We start from the raw sequence: 21,073 nt of genomic DNA on the forward strand, positions 1-21,073 counted from the left end.
GTGTGAGTATATGTGAATTTGCATGTACAATACATTTGACTCCCAGTGTGTGCGGGAGCCAGAGTACGGCCCCAGCCTCCCCGAGAGCCCATCCCACAAACAGTAGGTGTGGTGCCCAGGGAACCAGGGGCCACCGCCCCCACGCAGCCAAGCCGGACAGCGACAGGAACCCCAGAGCCTGGCCCACCGCGCCGCCCACAAGGGCCAGCAGCAGGCCGCAGACAGACGCACCCGGCAGAGGACAAGGCACGAGAAAAGCAGGGGGCAGCCAGACCCCAAGCCAGCGAGAGACCACACCCCACACGGACAGAAAGGCGGGACGCCCCGCCCGAGGGGCCCGGAGACCCCCCGCAACCGGACGGGAAGACCGCCCCCGCCCCACCGGCAACCGGGCCCCCACGAGCCCCCCCCCCCACCCCCGGAGAGCGAGGCCAGCCCACGGCCACCCCACCCAAGCCGGCCGCCACAGGACCACCCAGCACGGGGCCACGGGAACCACCCACCCCACCCGCAGGGACCCCAACGATGGAGATGGAACAACCAGCAACCGCCCCGCCGAGTCCCCCCCCTGAGGTAGGGGAAATAAATAAATAAAATAAATAAATACATAATAATAATAATAATAATATTAATAAAATATATTAAAAAATAAGAATAAATAAATAATTAAATCTATTTATAAAAAAAAAAAAAAAAAAAAAGAATTAAAAGAAGATCACAGACATGCTGACACACAAGGTCGCTACCCCAACAACTGGCCGACTCGCAGCACCTCGGAATACCCTGCAGCACCAAGCTACCACAGTAGACGCAGGGACCAGACCCAGCAGGCCCCAACCAAGACGGGCACCCGGAAGGGATGGACGGTGGGACCCAGGAGCTCCAGACACGCAGTCCGGACGCAGTAGCCTGAGGCGCCGACCCCCACCCGACAGGCAGGCCCAGAACGTACCCCCAGAAATATACATACATATATATATACATACACATAAACATACACATGTACACATACACACACATACATACACATACACATATATATACATACATACATACATACATACATACACACACACACACACATACACATACATATACACAGTTTGTCAGCCCCGACAACCACCATGCGCGCGCGCTGCCACCAGTCACAACATCAGCCACCCCCCTGCACCAGACCCAGCAGCCACGGGCGCCCACACTACAAACAAACGGCAGCAGCAACAGCAGCCACAACACCCCCAGACAGGCAGCACCACCCAATCAAATCAAAGCGATCAAAAAAAAACCGCAACCGGCAACCACACGCCAACAGGATCACAGAGACCAGCCAGCGCCAGCCCGCCAGCAAGCCCAAACGCCAACACGCAAACAAGAGACACCAACCCCCCCCCCACCAAAAGACCCCACCACCCCAACCCAAACCCGCACAAACACACCACCGCCCAAACAACCGAGACACAGTATCCAGACCAGACACGGGCGCTGCGCCGCCACCACATCAAGTCGCCAACAGAGACCCCACAGCGCAAGGTCGGGCCACACGGGCACGGACCCCACCCAACAGGAAGCGAGACCCGCGCGACGCCACACACAAATAAATAATAAGATAAAACAAAAATAATAATAATTTTAAAAAAATAATAATAATAATAAAATGAAATACAAATTAAATTAAATTAAAAATAACAAATACAAATAATTAAATAAAATAAAGTAAGTAAATAACAAAAAATATTTAAAAAAATAAAAATAAAAATAAAATAAAACAAATAAAAATAAAAAAATAAAAATAAAAAAATAAATAAATAAAATTAAAAAATTAAAAAAATTAAAAATATATACATATATATACATAAAATAGTTTTAAATCAGGCACGGCATGAGGCAGCTAACCTGGATTAAACTAACATAAAATAGTTTTAAATCAGGCACGGCATGAGGCAGCTAACCTGAACTAAACTAAGATAAAATTGTTTTAAATCAGGCATGACATGAGGCAGCTAACCTGGACTAAACTAAGATAAAATAGTTACAAATCAGGCACTACATGAGGCAGCTAACCCGGACTAAACTAACATAAAATAGTTTTAAATCAGGCACTACATGAGGCAGCTAACCTGGACTAAACTAACATAAAATAGCGTGTAATCGGGCACGGCATGAGGCAGCTAACCTGGACTAAACTAACATAAAATAGTGTGTAATCGGGCACGGCATGAGGCAGCTAACCTGGACTAAACTAACATAAAATAGTGTGTAATCGGGAACGGCATGAGGCAGTTAACCTGGACTAAACTAAGATGAAATAGTTATGAATCAGGCACTACATGAGGCAGCTAACCTGGACTAAACTAACATAAAATAGTGTGTAATCGGGCACGGCATGAGGCAGCTAACCTGGACTAAACTAACGTAAAAAATAGTTTTAAATCAGGCATGGCATGAGGCAGCTAACCTGGACTAAACCAAGATAAAATAGTTTTAAGTCAGGCACGGCATAAGGCAGCTAACCTGGACTAAACTAAGATAAAATAGTTATAAATCAGGCAAGGCATGAGGCAGCTAACCTGGACTAAACTAACATATATTAGTTTTAAATCAGGCACGGCATGAGGCAGCTAACCTGGACTAAACTAACATAGAGTTCATATCATACCGCCAAAATAATCCTAACCAATAATTGTGATTGGAACATTAGTTTAAGCATCACTCAGAAAGTAAACATCTCCCTTCTTGCTTGTCACAACACTTTGACTTTGTGAGTCTTTGTGGTAAAGTCCATAAGTGTGACGTCCAAAATAGTTGCGATGCAGCAGCTCCCACACTAATTACACAGCACAGGAAGCCGTGTCACCTCCCTGTCTGCTGCCAACACCTTCCAACAATCATCTTGCAAACTCCAATCTCATTTTTCGTGCTAACACCATCGTGTAACATTTCAGTCAACCAAGCTGGCCTCACAGCTCAAATTTGTCTGCAGCCAGGAGAAGTTTGCTACATTTCAAAATAATATCAGCAGAATCGTCACAGCAGGATACATTTTACAAAACCCAAAACCAGTGAAGTTGGCACGTTGTGTAAATGGTAAATAAAAACAGAATACAATGATTTGCAAATCCTTTTCAACCTATATTCAATTGAATAGACTGCAAAGACAAGATACTTAATGTTCCAACTGGAAAACGTTATTTTTTGAAAATATTAGCTCATTTGGAATTTGATTCCTGCAACATGATTCAAACAAGCTGGCACAAGTGGCAAAAAAGACTGAACAAGTGGAGGAATGCTCATCAAACACTTATTATTATCTTTTCCCAAGATGGCGGCGCTTCATGGCGGCAGCTTCTTGCGAGCGCTCCTGGAAGTGTAGACCGATTTGGCAAAAATACCCTCAATTCAGTCAATTTCATGGCTGGCTCACAGCGTGTTCACTCCGTGATCACTTACGACCGACTTACGATTCTGGATGTGGAGAGATCGGGCCATTTTGGGCTGAAAGATGCGTGTACGGTGGACCTACTCGCTATCTTGGGAATTCTTCGCGAGCTACATCCAGCAGTGGCCTTTGAAGCAGCGGCGTCCACTACCAGCGGAGACCGCCAACGAAAGAGACGTAAGCGGTGCGCTCGGAAGCAGAAGCGGGGGTGTCGGGCGGGGCTAACAACAAAGCTAAAGGCGTTGTTGTTAGCGGGGCTAACGAAAAAGCTAAATGCTAATCCACAAAGAAGCGCTAATAAGGAGTCTGTTAAGCTAGAACTAGCCAGCGCCAGGCTGGATAATCCCTGCACACATAGCAATTCTCTTAGAATAATATACAACTCACATAATGTTTTTTCTGCGTCAGAGGTGGACATGCAGTTTACTGAGGTGGCAAACAATCTAAAAATTCCTGTCATATCAATTCCTAGATATGGTCGAAATAATTTAAAGTGCACTACGCATAATAGACGTAACATTATTAATATTGCTACTACGGATACTTTCAACAAAAACTCCTCAAAACAGCCCACCACCTATAATATGGGCTTTTTAAACATAAGGTCATTGTCTTCCAAAACGTTATTAGTTAATGAAGTCATTAGTTAATGAAGTCATTAGAGACAACAATCTTGATGTTGTTGGTCTAGCCGAGACCTGGCTCAAACCAGACAAATTTTTTGCGCTGGGTGAGGCGTCTCCTCCTGGCTATACGGGAACGCATATTGCCCGTCCCATTAAAAGGGGTGGGGGTGTTGCACTAATATACAACAAAAACTTTAGCCTTACCTCGGACCTAAATAATAAATATAACTCGTTTGAGGTGCTTACTGTGAGGTTTGTCACACCGCTGCCTCTGCACCTGGCTGTCATCTACCGCCCCCCTGGGCCCTATTCGGACTTTATCAATGAATTTTCAGAGTTCGTTGCTGATCTAGTGACGCACGCCGACAATATAATCATAATGGGAGACTTTAACATCCATATGAATACCCCATCGGACCCTCCATGCGTGCCGCTCCAGACTATAATTGATAGCTGTGGTCTTACACAAATAATAAATGAATCCACGCATCGCAACGGTAATACGATAGATCTAGTGCTCGTCAGGGGTGTCACCACCTCCAAAGTTACGATACTCCCGTACACTAAAGTAATGTCCGATCATTACCTTATAAAATTCGAAGTTCTGACTCATTGTCAACAAACTAATAATAATAATAATAACTACTATAGCAGCCGCAACATTAATGCTGCCACAACGACGACTCTTACTGACCTACTGCCTTCGGTAATGGCACCATTCCCAAATTATGTGGGCTCTATTGATAACCTCACTAACAACTTTAACGACGCCCTGCACGACACCATTGATAGTGTAGCATCGCTAAAGCTAAAAAGGGCCCCTAAAAGGCGTACCCCATTGTTTACAGAAGAAACTAAAGCCCAGAAATTATCATGTAGAAAGCTGGAACGCAAATGGCGTGCGACTAAACTTGAGGTTTTCCATCAAGCATGGAGTGATAGTTTAATAACTTATAAACGCATGCTTACCTCAGCTAAAGCTAAATATTACTCAAATCTCATCCACCTCAACAAAAATGATCCTAAATTTTTGTTTAGTACAGTAGCATCGCTAACCCAACAAGGGACTCCTCCCAGTAGCTCCACCCACTCAGCAGATGACTTTATGAATTTCTTTAATAAGAAAATTGAAGTAATTAGAAAAGAGATTAAAGACAATGCATCTCAGCTACAACTGGGTTCTATTAACACAGATACGACTGTTTATACGACGGACACTGCCCTCCAAAATAGTTTCTCCCTCTTTGATGAAATAACATTGGAGGAATTGTTAAAATGTGTAAATGGGACAAAACAAACAACATGTTTACTTGACCCAATTCCTGGGAAACTTATCAAGGAGCTTTTTGTTTTATTAGGTCCATCAGTGTTAAATATTATAAACTTATCACTTTCCACTGGTACTGTTCCCCTAGCATTCAAAAAAGCGGTTATTCATCCTCTACTCAAAAGACCTAACCTCGATCCTGACCTCATGGTAAACTACCGGCCGGTGTCCCACCTTCCGTTTATCTCGAAAATCCTCTAAAAAATTGTCGCACAGCAGCTAAATGAACACTTAGCGTCTAACAATCTCTGTGAACCTTTTCAATCCGGTTTCAGGGCAAATCACTCTACGGAGACAGCCCTCGCAAAAATGACTAATGATCTATTGCTAACGATGGATTCTGATGCGTCATCTATGTTGCTGCTTCTTGATCTTAGCGCCGCTTTCGATACTGTTGATCATAATATTTTATTAGAGCGTATCAAAACGCGTATTGGGATGTCAGACTTAGCCTTGTCTTGGTTTAACTCTTATCTTACTGACAGGATGCAGTGCGTCTCCCATAACAATGTGACCTCGGACTATGTTAAGGTAACGTGCGGAGTTCCCCAGGGTTTGGTTCTTGGCCCTGCACTCTTTAGTATTTACATGCTGCCGCTAGGTGACATCGTACGCAAATACAGTGTTAGCTTTCACTGTTATGCTGATGACACCCAACTCTACATGCCCCTAAAGCTGACCAACACGCCGGATTGTAGTCAGCTGGAGGCGTGTCTTAATGAAATTAAACAATGGATGTCCGCTAACTTTTTGCAACTCAACGCTAAGAAAACAGAAATGCTGATTATCGGTCCTGCTCAACACCGACATCTATTTAATAATACCACCTTAACACTTGACAACCAAACAATTAAACAAGGCGACTCGGTAAAGAATCTGGGTATTATCTTCGACCCAACTCTCTCGTTTGAGTCACACATTAAGAGTGTTACTAAAACGGCCTTCTTTCATCTCCGTAATATCGCTAAAATTCGTTCCATTTTGTCCACAAGCGATGCTGAGATCATTATCTATGCGTTCGTTACATCTCGTCTCGATTACTGTAACGTTTTATTTTCGGGCCTCCCTATGTCTAGCATTAAAAGATTACAGATGGTACAAAATGCGGCTGCTAGACTTTTGACAAAAACAAGAAAGTTTGATCATATTACGCCTATACTGGCTCACCTGCACTGGCTTCCTGTGCACCTAAGATGCGACTTTAAGGTTTTACTACTTACGTATAAAATACTACACGGTCAAGCTCCTGCCTATCTTGACGATTGTATTGTACCATATGTCCCGGCAAGAAATCTGCGTTCAAAGAACTCCGGCTTATTAGTGATTCCCAGAGCCCAAAAAAAGTCTGCGGGCTATAGAGCGTTTTCTATTCGGGCTCCAGTACTCTGGAATGCCCTCCCGGTAAAAGTTAGAGATGCTACCTCAGTAGAAGCATTTAAGTCTCATCTTAAAACTCATTTGTATACTCTAGCCTTTAAATAGACTCCCTTTTTAGACGAGTTGATCTGCCGTTTCTTTTCTTTTCTTTTCTACTCTGCTCCGGGGTGGACCGCTAGCCTGTTCATCGGATGGGGACATCTCTACGCTGCTGACCCGTCTCCGCTCGGGATGGTTCCTGCTGGCCCCACCATGGACTGGACATTCGCTGATGTGTTGGACTTTCACAATATTATGTCAGACCCACTCGACATCCATTGCTTTCGGTCTCCCCTAGAGGGGGTGGGGGGTTACCCACATATGCGGTCCTCTCCAAGGTTTCTCATAGTCATTCACATTGACGTCCCACTGGGGTGAGTTTTCCTTGCCCGTATGTGGGCTCTGTACCGAGGATGTCGTTGTGGCTTGTACAGCCCTTTGAGACACTTGTGATTTAGGGCTATATAAATAAACATTGATTGATTGATTGATTTGGAACATCCCACAGGTGAACAGGCTAATTGGGAACAGGTGGGTGCCATGACTGGGTATAAAAGCAGCTTCCATGAAATGCTCAGTCATTCACAAACAACGATGGGGCGAGGGTCACCACTTTGTCAACAAATGCGTGAGAAAATTGTCCAACAGTTTAAGAACAAAAAATTTTCTACGAGCTATTGCAAGGAATTTACCATCTATGGTCCGTAATATCATCAAAAGGTTCAGAGAATCTGGAGAAATCACTGTACGTAAGCGGCAAGGCCGTGACCTTCGATCCCTCAGGCGGTACTGCATCAAAAAGCGCCATCAGTGTGTAAAGGATATCACCACATGAGCTCAGGAACACTTCAAAAAACCACTGTAAGTAACTGCAGTTTGTAGCTTCATCTGTAAGTGCAAGTTAAAACTCTGCTATGCAAAGCGAAAGCCATTTATCAACAACACCCAGAAACACCGCCGGCTTCACTGGGCCTGAGCTCATCAAAGATGGACTGATGCAAAGTGTAAAATTGTTCTGTGGTCTGACGAGTCCACATTTCAAATTGTTTTTGGAAATTGTGGACGTTGTGTCCTCCGGACCAAAGAGGAAAAGAACCATTCGGATTGTTCTCAGCGCAAAGTGTAAAAGCCAGCATCTGTGATGGTATGTGGGTGTATTAGTGCCCAAAGCATGGGTAACTTACACATCTGTGAAGGCATCATTAATGCTGAAAGGTACATACAGGTTTTGGAGCAACATATGTTGCCATCCAAAAAACTATATCATGGACGCCCCTGCTTATTTTAGCAAGACAATGCCAACCCACAACAACAGCGTGGCTTCATAGTAAAAGAGTGCGGGTACTAGACTGGTCTGCCTGCAGTGTTGGGACTAACGCGTTACTAAGTAACGCGTTACTGTAATGCCGTTAGTTTCGGCGGTAACTAGTAATCTAACGCGTTATTTTTTTTATATACAGTAACTCAGTTACCGTTACTGCATGATGCGTTACTGCGTTATTTTACATTATTTTTATGTAGTATCGGCTAGAAACTGAAGATCTGAGTGTGTTTTATTGGAGCGCTCCGGTGGAAAAGAAGAGGCGTGCTTTCCCCCACCCACAGAAAGCACGCCTCCCCCGCAAGAGGGTCTTTACAGCTGAGGGTGAATGACGAGCCCGGCGGTTTGTTGCAACTTTGTGACTTTATTGGACGCAGCCATCCAGCAAGCTAGAGCACCTACACGCACTCACTGTCGCCGCTCCCTCACCTCTCTCGCCCACTCACTCACTGACGTCACTCACCTCTCATGCTGTCATATCTTAAAGGGCCACACACACACACACACACACACACACACACACACACACACACACACGCTACTCTCATAACAACTAACAAGACATCATGGCGAAGCCAGAAGTCGAGTTTTTTAACATGGAGACATTCTCAATACTTTTCTTTTGTCGAGCACAAAGAAAATAACATTTTAGTTAAATGTAAGTTGTGTCTTGGATCAAAGATCCTATCTACTTAGAGTTAAAGTTAAAGTGCCATTATGTTGCAGCTATTTAAAATAGTTTTGTCAATTTTTTCTGGCCTGAAATAAATTGGCCCTTTGACACATATCTTTGTCTTTGTGTGTTGTATGTAGACCACATTGTTTGTGTGTTGTATGTAGACCACATTGCTTTCTGAGTTCAGTGATGCAAATGCATGTCAAGTTGATCAACAGATTGTATTATTCTCCAGTGCAATAACAGTACTGAAATGAAGGCTAAAAGGGCATTAATGGGAGCCTTAAAAAAAAGGGGGGAAAAATAAGTAACTAAATAGTTACTTTTCACAGTAACGCATTACTTTTTGGTGTAAGTAACTGAGTTAGTAACTGAGTTACTTTTGAAATAAAGTAACTAGTAATTGTAACTAGTTACAGGTTTTCAGTAACTAACCCAACACTGTCTGTCTGCCTGTAGTCCAGACCTGTCTACCACTGAAAATGTGTGGCACAAAATGAAGCCTAAAATACCACAACGGAGACCCCGGACTGTTGAACAACTTAAGCTGTACATCAAGCAAGAATGGGAAAGAATTCCAGCTGAAAAGCTTCAAAAATGTGTCTCCTCAGTTCCCAAACGTTAACTGAGTGTTGTTAAAAGGAAAGGCCATGTAACACAGAGGTGACAAAAAGTCCCTGTGACATTATTTTTTGCAATGTGTTGCTGCCATTAAGTTTTTATCATTAGTAAGTTAATGATTATTTGCAAAAAATAAATAAAGTTTCTCAGTTGGAACATTAAATATCTTGTCTTTGCAGTCTATTCAATTGAATATAAGTTGAAAAGGATTTGCAAATCATTGTATTCTGTTTTTATTTACCATTTACACAACGTGCCAACTTCACTGGTTTTGGGTTTTGTAGCTGTGGAGATGGCATACAAAACTTATTTTTATTCATCAATCAGTTCAGAATCTCTACGAATAAAAATCGTGACTTGGAAGTGAATGGATTTTTTCCCCCTAGCAGCGTGCATACTCCTAGCCCCTTCCTGTTCAGTCACAGATAATATTAATACCAATATTTGCAGTTGTTTTCAGATGTTCTTGTGAGGAAGTAACACTTGTAAGTTTATGTTTGAATAATGTTATTTGGCACTGACAAAAAAAGGTGCATCATATGAAGTTCCAGTTGGATTTAAAAAAGTCTAGACAAAAGAGTGCAAGCATTTTAACGGGCGACTCGGAGATAGAGTTCTACTTGTGTAGTGTGTAGTTGTGTGTGCGTGGCTGCCAGCAGGTCTTACGTGTAGGTTCTGCAAGTGATAAGTCCAAGAGGAGAAGAAGCCGTATTTACCTAGGTTGACAAAGCTCATCACCATGTCGGCGTCATTCAGGAAGTTGTTGTCTTGAAAGCTGGCGAGGGGCGGACCCTGCGTGGTGAAGACGGGCCTGTGAGGATACGAGAAGCTGTCCTGGTCCCCCCCTGAGGACATGGACCTGTACAAGTCCAGCATGAACATGGGAGCAGAGTTGTGCTTGCCGAGCAGGTGAGGTCGAGGCCGGTGCGGCAGTCCCAGGATGGACAAGATCTCCCGCTGGATCTCCCTGCGCTCCTGACTCCTCAAGCGGCGGTAGATGAAGCTGGAGTGGAACTCGTTGTCCAGCGAGAAGTTGCTGAAGGACATGTCCGCCATCACGCAGGAGGTCCACACCAGGAGCAAAGCTGCAGCACATTTCTCAGCAAGGCCTGCCATGGCGGACTCTAATGTCTTCAGACCTGGTCTTGCTTCACTCTCCTCAACTGGCTGCCATCTTGTCGAAGCAGGGTCTCCAACAAAACATCAACTTCTTCTCAAAGTGATCTCGCGCCACCTGTCAAGTGCACACGCTTACTTTACTGCCGACTTTACTGCGCACTACTTCCCTTACTTGGTGCGCACTAGCGGCTTGAGTGCTGTTCAACGCTGCCTCCTATAACCTCTGGGAAGGGAGGAGCGGGGAGAGAGAGCAAGAACCAGAGAGAGAGAGTGAGAGAGTGAGGGATGGGTAGAGAGTGAGAGGGTGGGAAGAGAGAGAGAGCGAGAGAGGGAGAGAGAGAGGGAGCCTGAGAGAACGAGAGAGAGAGAGAAGGAGGAATGGAGTTAAATGGGATTTTGTTTTTGTTTGATGACACACACACACACACACACAGACACACACACATATATATATATATATATATATATATATATATATATATATATATATATATATATATATATATATATATATATATATATATATATACTGTATATATATACTGTATATGGTTTACAGCCATACAAAATTATTATAGTAAAGTTGTCTATTACTTTCTCAAAGGTAACTGTAAACAAGGTTGTGACCCTCTTTTCTGCTGTGGCAGGAAGTGGATGACAATGGAGCGGCAGATGCAACATGTGTGCATGACTTGAAGAAGCAGCAGATGCAACATTGATGCATGACTTGAAGGCGCAGCAGATGCAACATGGATGCATGACTTGAAGGAGTAGCCGATGCAACATGGATGCATGACATGAAGGAGCAACAGATGCCACACGGATGCATGACACAAATGAGCAGCAGACGCAACATGGATGCATGACACAAAGGAGCATCAGATGCAACATGGATGCATGACTTAAATGAGCAGCAGACGCAACATGAATGCATGACACAAAGGAGCATCAGATGCAACATGGATGCATGACTTAAAGGAGCATCAGATGCAACATGGATGCATGACTTAAAGGAGCAGCAGATGCAACATGGATGCATGACACAAAGTAGCAGCAGATACAACATGAATGCATGACACAAAGGAGCATCAGATGCAACATGGATGCATGACTTAAAAGAGCATCAGATGCAACATGGATGCATGACTTAAAGGAGCAGCAGATGCAACATGGATGCATGACACAAAGTAGCAGCAGATACAACACGGATGCATGACACAAAGGAGCATCAGATGCAACATGGATGCATGACTTAAATGAGCAGCAGACGCAACATGGATGCAGTACACAAAGGAGCATCAGATGCAACATGGATGCATGACTTAAAGGAGCATCAGATGCAACATGAATGCATGACTTAAAGGAGCAGCAGATGCAACATGGATGCATGACACAAAGTAGCAGCAGATACAACATGGATGCATGACACAAAGGAGCGGCAGATGCAAAATGGATGCATGACTTGAAGGAGCATCAGATGCAACATGGATGCATGACTTAAAGGAGCAGCAGATGCAACATGGATGCATGACACAAAGTAGCAGCCGATACAACATGGATGCATGACACAAAGGAGCATCAGATGCAACATGGATGCATGACTTAAATGAGCAGCAGACGCAACATGGATGCAGTACACAAAGGAGCATCAGATGCAACATGGATGCATGACTTAAAGGAGCATCAGATGCAACATGGATGCATGACTTAAAGGAGCAGCAGATGCAACATGGAGGCATGACACAAAGTAGCAGCAGATACAACATGGATGCATGACACAAAGGAGCGGCAGATGCAAAATGGATGCATGACTTGAAGGCGCAGCAGATGCAACATGGATGCATGGCTTGAAAGAGCAGCAGATGCAACATGGATGCATGACATGAAGGAGCAACAGATGCCACATGGATGCATGACACAAATGAGCAGCAGATGCAACATGGATGCATGACACAAAGTAGCAGCAGATACAACATGGATGCACGACACAAAGGAGCAGCAGATGCAACATGTGTGCATGACTTTAAGGAGCAGCATATGCAACATTGATGCATGGCTTGAAGGTGCAGCAGATGCCACATGGATACATGACACAAATGTGCAGCAGATGCAACATGGATGCATGACACGAAGGAGCAACAGATACAACATGGATGCATGACACAAAGGAACAGCAGATAGAACATGGACGCACGACACAAAGGAGCAGCAGATGCAAGATGTGTGCATGACTTGAAAGAGTAGCTGATGCGACATTGATGCATGACACAAAAGAAGCAACAGATGCAACATGGATAGATGACTGAAGGAGTAGCCGATGCAACATAGATGCATGACATGAAGAATCAACGGATGCCACATGGATGCATGACACAAATGAGCAGCAGACGCAACATGGACGCATGACTTAAAGGGACAGCAGATGCAACATGGATGCACGACTTAAAGGAGCAGCAGATGCCACATGGATGCATGACACAGATACGCAGCAGATTTTCCTTTGTGTCATGCATCCATGTTGTAGCAGATGCAATATGCATGCATGACACAATGGTGCATCAGATGCAACATGGATGCATGACACAAATGAGCAGCAAATACATCATGTATGTATGACACAAAAAATTGGCAGATGGAACATGTATGCATGACACAACAGACGCAACATGTGTGCATGACTTGAAGGAGCAGCAGATGCAACATGGATGCATGACTTCAAGGAGTAGCCGAAGCAACATGGATGCATGGCATGAAGTAGCAACAGATGCCACATGGATGCATGACACAAATGAGCAGCAGATGCAACATGGACGCATGACTTAAAGGAGCAGCAGATGCAACATGGATGCATGAAACAAAAAAGCAGCAGATACTCCTTTGTGTCATGCATCCATGTTGTAGCAGAAGCAACATGGATGCATGACACAACGGAGCATCAAATGCAACATGGATGCATGACTTAAAGAAGCAGCAGATGCCACATGGATGCATGACACAAATAAGCAGCAGATACTCCTTTGTGTCATGCATCCATGTTGTAGAAGAAGCAACATGGATGCATGACACAACGGAGCATCAAATGCAACATGGCTGCCTGACACAAATGGTAAATGGTTATTCTTTTATAGCGCTTTTCTACCTTTTTTTTAAGGAACTCAAAGCGCTTTGACACTATTTCCACATTCACCCATTCACACACACATTCACACACTGATGGCGGGAGCTGCCATGCAAGGCGCTAACCAGGACCCATCAGGAGCAAGGGTGAAGTGTCTTGCTCAAGGACACAACGGATGTGACTAGGATGGTAGAAGGTGGGGATTGAACCAGTAACCCTCAGATTGCTGGCACAAAAGAATCAGCAGATGGAACATGTATGCATGACACAAAGGAGCAGCAGATACAACATGGATGCATCCATTAAAAGTTCTACATACTGTGTACTCAGTCCTACGACAGTGTGTACTTTAGGACCTTTAATCTTCCATTAGTAGTACTACATGCTGTGTACTTAGTTAAACAGTGTGAACTTTAAGGCATGTAATCTTTCATTAGTAGTACTACATACTGTGTACACAGTCCTATAATATGTGTACTTTAAGATGTGTAATATTCCATTAGTAGTACTACATACCGTGTACGCAGTCCTATTATAGTGTGCACTTTAAGACCTTTAATCTTTCATTAGTAGGACTACATGTATGCAGCGCAATAATAGTGTATACTTTAAGACAGTTTATCTTCCATGAAAGTACTAGATGTACAAAGTCATATAATAGTGTGTACTTTACGTCGTGCAATCTTCCATTAGAAGTACTACATGTACACAGTCATATAATATTTGAAATTTACAACGTGTAATCTTCCATTAGAAGTACTACATGTACACAGTCCTATAATACAATACGACATGTAATCTTCCATTAGAAGTACTACATGTACACAGTCCTAAAATACTTTACGAATGTAATCTTGCATTAGAAGTACTACATGTACACAGTCCTGTAATACTTTACGACATGTCATCTTCCATTAGAAGTACTACATGTGCACAGTCCTGTAATACCTTACGACATGTCATCTTCCATTAGAAGTACTACATGTACACAGTCCTATAATACTTTACGACGTGTAATATTCCGTTAGAAGTACTACATGTGCACAGTCCTATAATACAATACAACATGTAATCTTCCACTAAAAGTCCTACTTGTACACAGTCCTAAAATAGTGTGTACTTTACAACTCGTAATCTTCCATTAGAAGTATTACATGTACACAGTCCTATAATAATGTGTACTTTAAGACGTGTAATCGTCCATTAGAAGTACTACATCTACACAGTCCTACAATACTTTACGACATGTAATCTTCCATTAGAAGTACTAATTGTACAAAGTCCTATAATACTTTACGACATGTCATCTTCCATTAGTAGTACTACATGTACACCGTACTATAATACTTTACGACATAATAATAATAATGGATTAGATTTATATAGCGCTTTTCTAGACACTCAAAGCGCTTCACAGAGAAGTGAGAACCCATCATTCATTTTTACAACTCATTCATTCATCATCCATTCTCTGGTGTGAGCGGCACCGGGGGCAGGGGTGAAGTGACCTGCCCAAGGACACAACGGCAGCGATTTTTTTGGATGGTAAGAGGAGGGGAGCGAACCTGCAACCCTAAGGTTTCTGGCACGGCCGCTCTACCCACTACACGATGCCGCCCCAAAAATGTCATCTTCCATAAGAAGTACTACATGTACACAGTCCTATAATACTTTACGATGTGTAATCTTCCATTAGAAGTACTACATGTACACAGTCCTATAATACTTTACGACGTGTAATCTTCCATTAGAAGTACTACATGTACACAGTCCTATAATAAAATACGACATGTAATCTTCCATTAAAAGTACTACATGTACACAGTCCTATAGTACAATACGACATGTAATCTTCCATTAGAAGTACTACATGTACACAGTCCTATAGTACAATACGACATGTAATCTTCCATTAGAAGTACTACATGTACACAGTCCTAGAATACTTTTACGACATGTAATCTTCCATTAAAAGTACTACATGTACACAGTCCTATAGTACAATACGACATGTAATCTTCCATTAGAAGTACTACATGTACACAGTCCTAGAATACATTACGACATGTAATCTTCCATTAGAAGTACTACATGTACACAGTCCTAGAATACTTTTACGACATTTAATCTTCCATTAGAAGTACTACATGTACACTGTCCTAGAATACTTTATGACATGTAATCTTCCATAACGGGTACTACATGTACACAGATTGTATTTCTGCAAAGTCACAGCCATGTCTGCTCGTCCAAGGAACCTGGGAGCGCATCGGTCCTGGGCTTAGTTCTGCCGGCCCAGAGAGGACAATGGTGGAGGAGACAAAAAGAACAGAGCCCTCTTTGTTTGTCTCTCTCCAAGCCTGCTGACCTCGGCACTAAATGCGGATTAGAGTCTCGCTGCGAGTCTCTGACAAGTGGACCCGAAGCAGAAGAAAAAGAATCAACAAAGTGAAAAGACAAAGTTGAGACTGATCCTGAGTCAGCACACATCTTCTGATCTTGATTAGTGACAGCTGACCTTGTTTCTGCATGAAACCAGAATGTGTGTTTTCACTTATTTGGCCTTTCGTTTCCCGCAAGTCGATATGTTTGCACTTGGTCCTGCCTGCTGCACTTGCATGTTGCACCAAAGCCTGAACTTTCTTGGAAAAACAACATTTCCTTCATGGCGTCCATTGAAGGCCTTAGAGGCCAGAGTAATATTTGTTGAATGTGTTGCTTCAGAGAGCAGCGGGCAGAAGTCCTTTGAAGACCTGCAGAGCGGGCGAGGAGGACCAGGGGAGAGTCTCAGATGGTACAAGGTGATTCAAAGGAAATTATGGAAGTTTGTGTTTGAGTTTGTGCTGTGATGTTGCTTCCTGGCACATGTTTCCAGTGGAGAGTCTCAGAAGGTACAAGTTGATGCAATGGAGAGTCTCAGATGGTACACGTTGATTCAAAGGAAAGGATGGAAGTTTAGGTCTGAGTTTGTGCTGTGATGTTGCCTCCTGGCACATGTTTGTACTCCAGTGGAGAGTCTCAGAAGGTACACATTCATACAAGGGAAAGTCTCAGAAGGTACAAGTTGATCCAATTGAGAGTCTCAGAAGGTACAAGTTGATTCAAAGGAAAGGATGGACGTTTGTGTCTGAGTTTGTGCTGTGACGTTGCTTCCTGGCACATGTTTCTTTCCAGTGGAGAGTCTCAGAAGGTACAAGTTGATACAATGGAGAGTCTCAGAAGGTACCAGGTGAATCAAAGGAAATAATGGAAGTTTGTGTCTGAGTTTGTGCTGTGAACCTGCTTTCTGGTACATGGTTCTTCTCCAGTGGAGAGTCTCAGAAGGTACCAGGTGATTCAAAGGAAAGGATGGAAGTTTGTGTCTGAGTTTGTGCTGTGGCGTTGCTTCCTGGCACATGTTTGTACTCCAATGAAGAGTCTCAGAAGGTACAAGTTGATACAATGGAGAGTCTCAGAAAGTACAAGTTGATCCAACTGAGAGTTTTAGAAGGTACAAGCTGAATCAAAGGAAAGGATGGAAGTTTGTGTCTAAGTTTGTGCTGTGACATTGCTTCATGGTACATGTTTATTCTCCAGCGGAGAGTCTCAGAAGGTACCAGGTGATTCAAAGGAAAGGATGGAAGTTTGTGTCTGAGTTTGTGCTGTGGCGTTGCTTCTTGGCACATGTTTGTACTCCAGTGGAGAGTCTCAGAAGGTATACGTTGATATAATGGAGAGTCTCAGAAAGTATCGGGTGATTCAAAGGAAAGGATGAAAGTTTGTGTATGAGTTTGTGCTGTGGTGTTGCTTCCTGATACATGTTTGTACTCCAGTGGAGAGTATCAAAAGGTACAAGTTGATACAATGGAGAGTCTCAGAAGGTACAAGGTGATTCAAAGGAAAGGATGGAAGTTTGTGTCTGAGTTTGTGCTGTGGCGTTGCTTCCTGGCACATGTTTGTATTCCAACGAAGAGTCTCAGAAGGTACAAGTTGATACAATGGAGAGTCTCAGAAAGTACAAGTTGATCCAACTGGGAGTTTTAGAAGGTACAAGTTGAATCAAAGGAAAGGATGGAAGTTTGTGTCTAAGTTTGTGCTGTGACATTGCTTCCTGGTACATATTTATTCTCCAGTGGAGAGTCTCAGAAGGTACCAGGTGATTCAAAGGAAAGGATGGAAGTTTGTGTCTGAGTTTGTGCTGTGGCGTTGCTTCTTGGCACATGTTTGTACTCCAGTGGAGAGTCTCAGAAGGTACACGTTGATATAATGGAGAGTCTCAGAAAGTATCGGGTGATTCAAAGGAAAGGATGAAAGTTTGTGTATGAGTTTGTGCTGTGACCATGCTTCCTCCACATGTTTCCACTCCAGTGGAGAATCTCAGAAGGTACAAGTCGATTCAATGGAGAGTCTCAGATGGTACCAGGTGATTCAAAGGAAATAATGGAAGTTTGTGTCTGAGTTTGTGCTGTGACAGTGCTTCCTGGCATGTTTCTTCTCCAGTGGAGAGTCTCAGAAGGTACAAGTCGATTCAATGGAGAGTCTCAGATAGTACAAAAGGATTCAATGGAGAGTCTCAGAAGGTATAATGTTTTCAAAGGAAAGGATGGAAGTTTGTGTCTGAGTTTATGCTGTGACCCTGCTTCCTGGCACATGTTTCCACTCCAATGGAGGGTCTCTAAAGGTACCAGGTGATTCAAAGGAAAGGATGGAAGTTTGTGTCTGAGTTTGTGCTGTGACCCTGCTTCCTGGCACATGTTTCCACTCCAGTGTGCTGCAGTCCCGGGGCCTGGTGAACACATGAAACCCAGCTGTGACGCAGGCTGCAAGACTTTATCAAACACTTCTAATATGCCATTTAGGCTTTGAACAAATGTGGTTCCAGTATCTAATACAGCTTTCAGAACCACTTCACTTGAATCTGCTGGTCTAATCCTTCATTTGCTGTGTAAAGATCTGGGATCAAACACACCAACCAGGCTGAATGAAAACATATTGCTAATAGTTTTTGGAATGCTTACTTTCAGTTTTGGAGATGGAATTGATGCTTTTCCTGAGGGGATTTCCACAAGGAGTGTAACAAATGAGTTCCATGACAACATGATCCTTCTATTAGATCACTCTGCAGACTAACATGGTGTGCAGGAGCACCAGAGTGATTCATGGCTCTCAGTCTCCAGCCCCGGTATCACTAATCCTTCGCTTTAGCCTGGCGGGATGACATCACTCAGACACCTGTGTCCTCACTTTCTTATCAGCGTGCAGGATGGAGGTGATAACAATCGCTCAACTTTCATGGTGTTCCGTGTGTCCTGGCCTGTCAATCATCAGGGTCTCCAGGTTCTCCTGGCATTATGAAACTGATCAAACGCTGGTGAGAACCAGAGTAGTCCAACGTTGGGGGTGTAGATCTGCTAAACTCCGGAGCTTGTGAATGGAGGGCAGCTCTGTTTTCTATTTGTGGGGATTATCTTGACAGATTTGTATTTAGTTTCTGCAGGCCTCGAGCTGCAGTTAATCCCCCTCACCTGCAGCCCCCCTTCTTGGCTTTTCCTCTGACCCTGCGCCCCCCTGTTTCCCCTGTGCCCCCCTCCCCCCCTGCCCAGTACAAACACTGGTCCCGAGACAAGCACATGACTCGTTGCACTCTGTCTCCTCAGGTTAGAGCCTCACACGCCACACAAATCCCTCCTGGGCCAAGAAAACCGCAGGGGTCTCGCCCGGCCTGTCTGCAGCACGAGAACTAGAGCCTGTCCGCGCTTCCACTTTTTCCGAATGGTTCCTCGTCACTTCCGGATAGCAAATACTCACACATGAAGGTTCATTCCTTGTCAGAGACAATCAGTAAACCATTACTTTTGATCTTCAGTAATATACTGTATATGCTGATCATCAAAATGCCCACAGTACCGGGGGGAGAAGATTATTTAGCACACGCAGTGTGATTTATCAACACTCATCACCGTTTTGCCAGCACTACTTTGCGTTTTATTTAGCAGGTGCGGGATCACACACACACCATGGACACACACACACACACACCATGGACACACCACAATCCTCTGTCCTACATGTGTGTCAACAATTTGGACGCCGACAAATAAAAACATATTCAGCAACATAATTTTATAGCTGCGAGAGGACTTAAAGGGGCTGAAATCAAATGTTGTCTTTTGGTGTCCTTTAGTATTTTTTTCAATGGTGTTAGTTTTTTCCACACAGAATATACAGTATATTGTAACATATCTCCTGTATGATAAAAAAAAAAAAAAGTATGCATTTGTTGCATCTTGAGCACAGTAAGTGCAGCCTATGTCCTGTGAGTGCACCTTACTAATTGATAAAAAAAAAAAAAGGAAAAAGAAAAGTGGGTTCCGTTGTAGAGGTGCTTTGGACTGCTTCTAAAATGCCCATAAAAAGTGGTAGATGTCTACAATTGTATAACGTGTGGTGTACACTGCTTCCAAACTTCAAGTGCAATATCATTTTTTCACCTTCCAGAGGCGCTGGACTTATTCCCACTTCAGAGGTGCGCAAAAACCAAAGTACTAAAGTAATGGAAGAATAAGTGTAAGAATAAAAGTGCTTTAGTGGATTGGAGAATACGTGTAAAAACAAAACTACTTAAATAGATGGGAGAATATGTGTAAGAACAAAAGTACTTAAGTGGATGGAAGAGTACATGTAAGAATAAAAGTACCTTTAGTAGATGGGAGAATACATGTAAGAACAAAAGTACTTAAGGAGATGGAAGAATAAGTGTAAGAACAAAAGTACTTAAGTAGATGGGAGAATACGTGTAAGAACAAAAGTACTTAAGTGGATGGAAGAATACATGTAAAAACAAAAGTAATTAAGTGGATGGAAGAGTACATGTAAGAATAAAAGTACTTAAGTAGATGGGAGAATTTGTGTAAGAACACAAGTACTTAAAGGGAAACTTCGGTTTTTTTCAACCTGGGCCCTGTTTTCATAATTTTTTCTGTATATGTGAGTGCTGGATAAAACTTTTTTTGAGGTCGCGCCAGTATTGAGCAGGGCAGGCAGCCTCCAGCCCAGCTAACGCTCGTACACAGGGCAAATGGCTCTCGTCAAAATTCGGCCTATAAACATGCATTTTTTTCACACTGACAGGCTCAGATAGTTACAATGAGTGTCCGACAACATACTAGAAAGGAGAAATTAACGTATGTCTCTACCTTTAGCTGGAGATCGCTGTATGTTGTGAGCTGTGTCCAAATCTCACCACGCTACAAATCTCGTTCCGAAATCTCGCGATAACTCGCGACAAAACACCGGTGGAAAAACAGTTACCTGACTGAGGTGAAGAGAGATGACTGAAGTGATTTTCTGTTGGATTACCGAAGACTGTTATTTTAGTTTTATAGAAAAGTTTGTTTGTTTGTCTGTCATGGCTGAATTTTTGCCTGATGTGGA

The 21,073-nt window shown here is 43.2% G+C and overlaps 1 protein-coding gene across 4 annotated transcripts in view; it reads right to left on the minus strand.

Annotated features, from left to right (window-relative positions):
- bmp7b (bone morphogenetic protein 7b) overlaps nt 1-10,761 on the minus strand; it is a 60,815-nt gene extending 50,054 nt beyond the window's left edge. For all 4 annotated transcript variants that reach the window (XR_009826721.1, XM_062052707.1, XM_062052705.1 and 1 more), the window contains exon 1: nt 10,140-10,761. Coding sequence is in view for 3 of the 4 variants with exons in the window: in XM_062052707.1 (XP_061908691.1) it covers nt 10,140-10,539 (400 nt within the window). In the remaining variant the exon portion in view is untranslated. The remainder of the gene's footprint in view (nt 1-10,139) is intronic.
- Nucleotides 10,762-21,073: the final 10,312 nt, after the last annotated feature.

The sequence above is a fragment of the Entelurus aequoreus genome, linkage group LG07, assembly GCF_033978785.1.
Source record: "Entelurus aequoreus isolate RoL-2023_Sb linkage group LG07, RoL_Eaeq_v1.1, whole genome shotgun sequence".
Lineage (NCBI taxonomy): Eukaryota > Metazoa > Chordata > Actinopteri > Syngnathiformes > Syngnathidae > Entelurus > Entelurus aequoreus.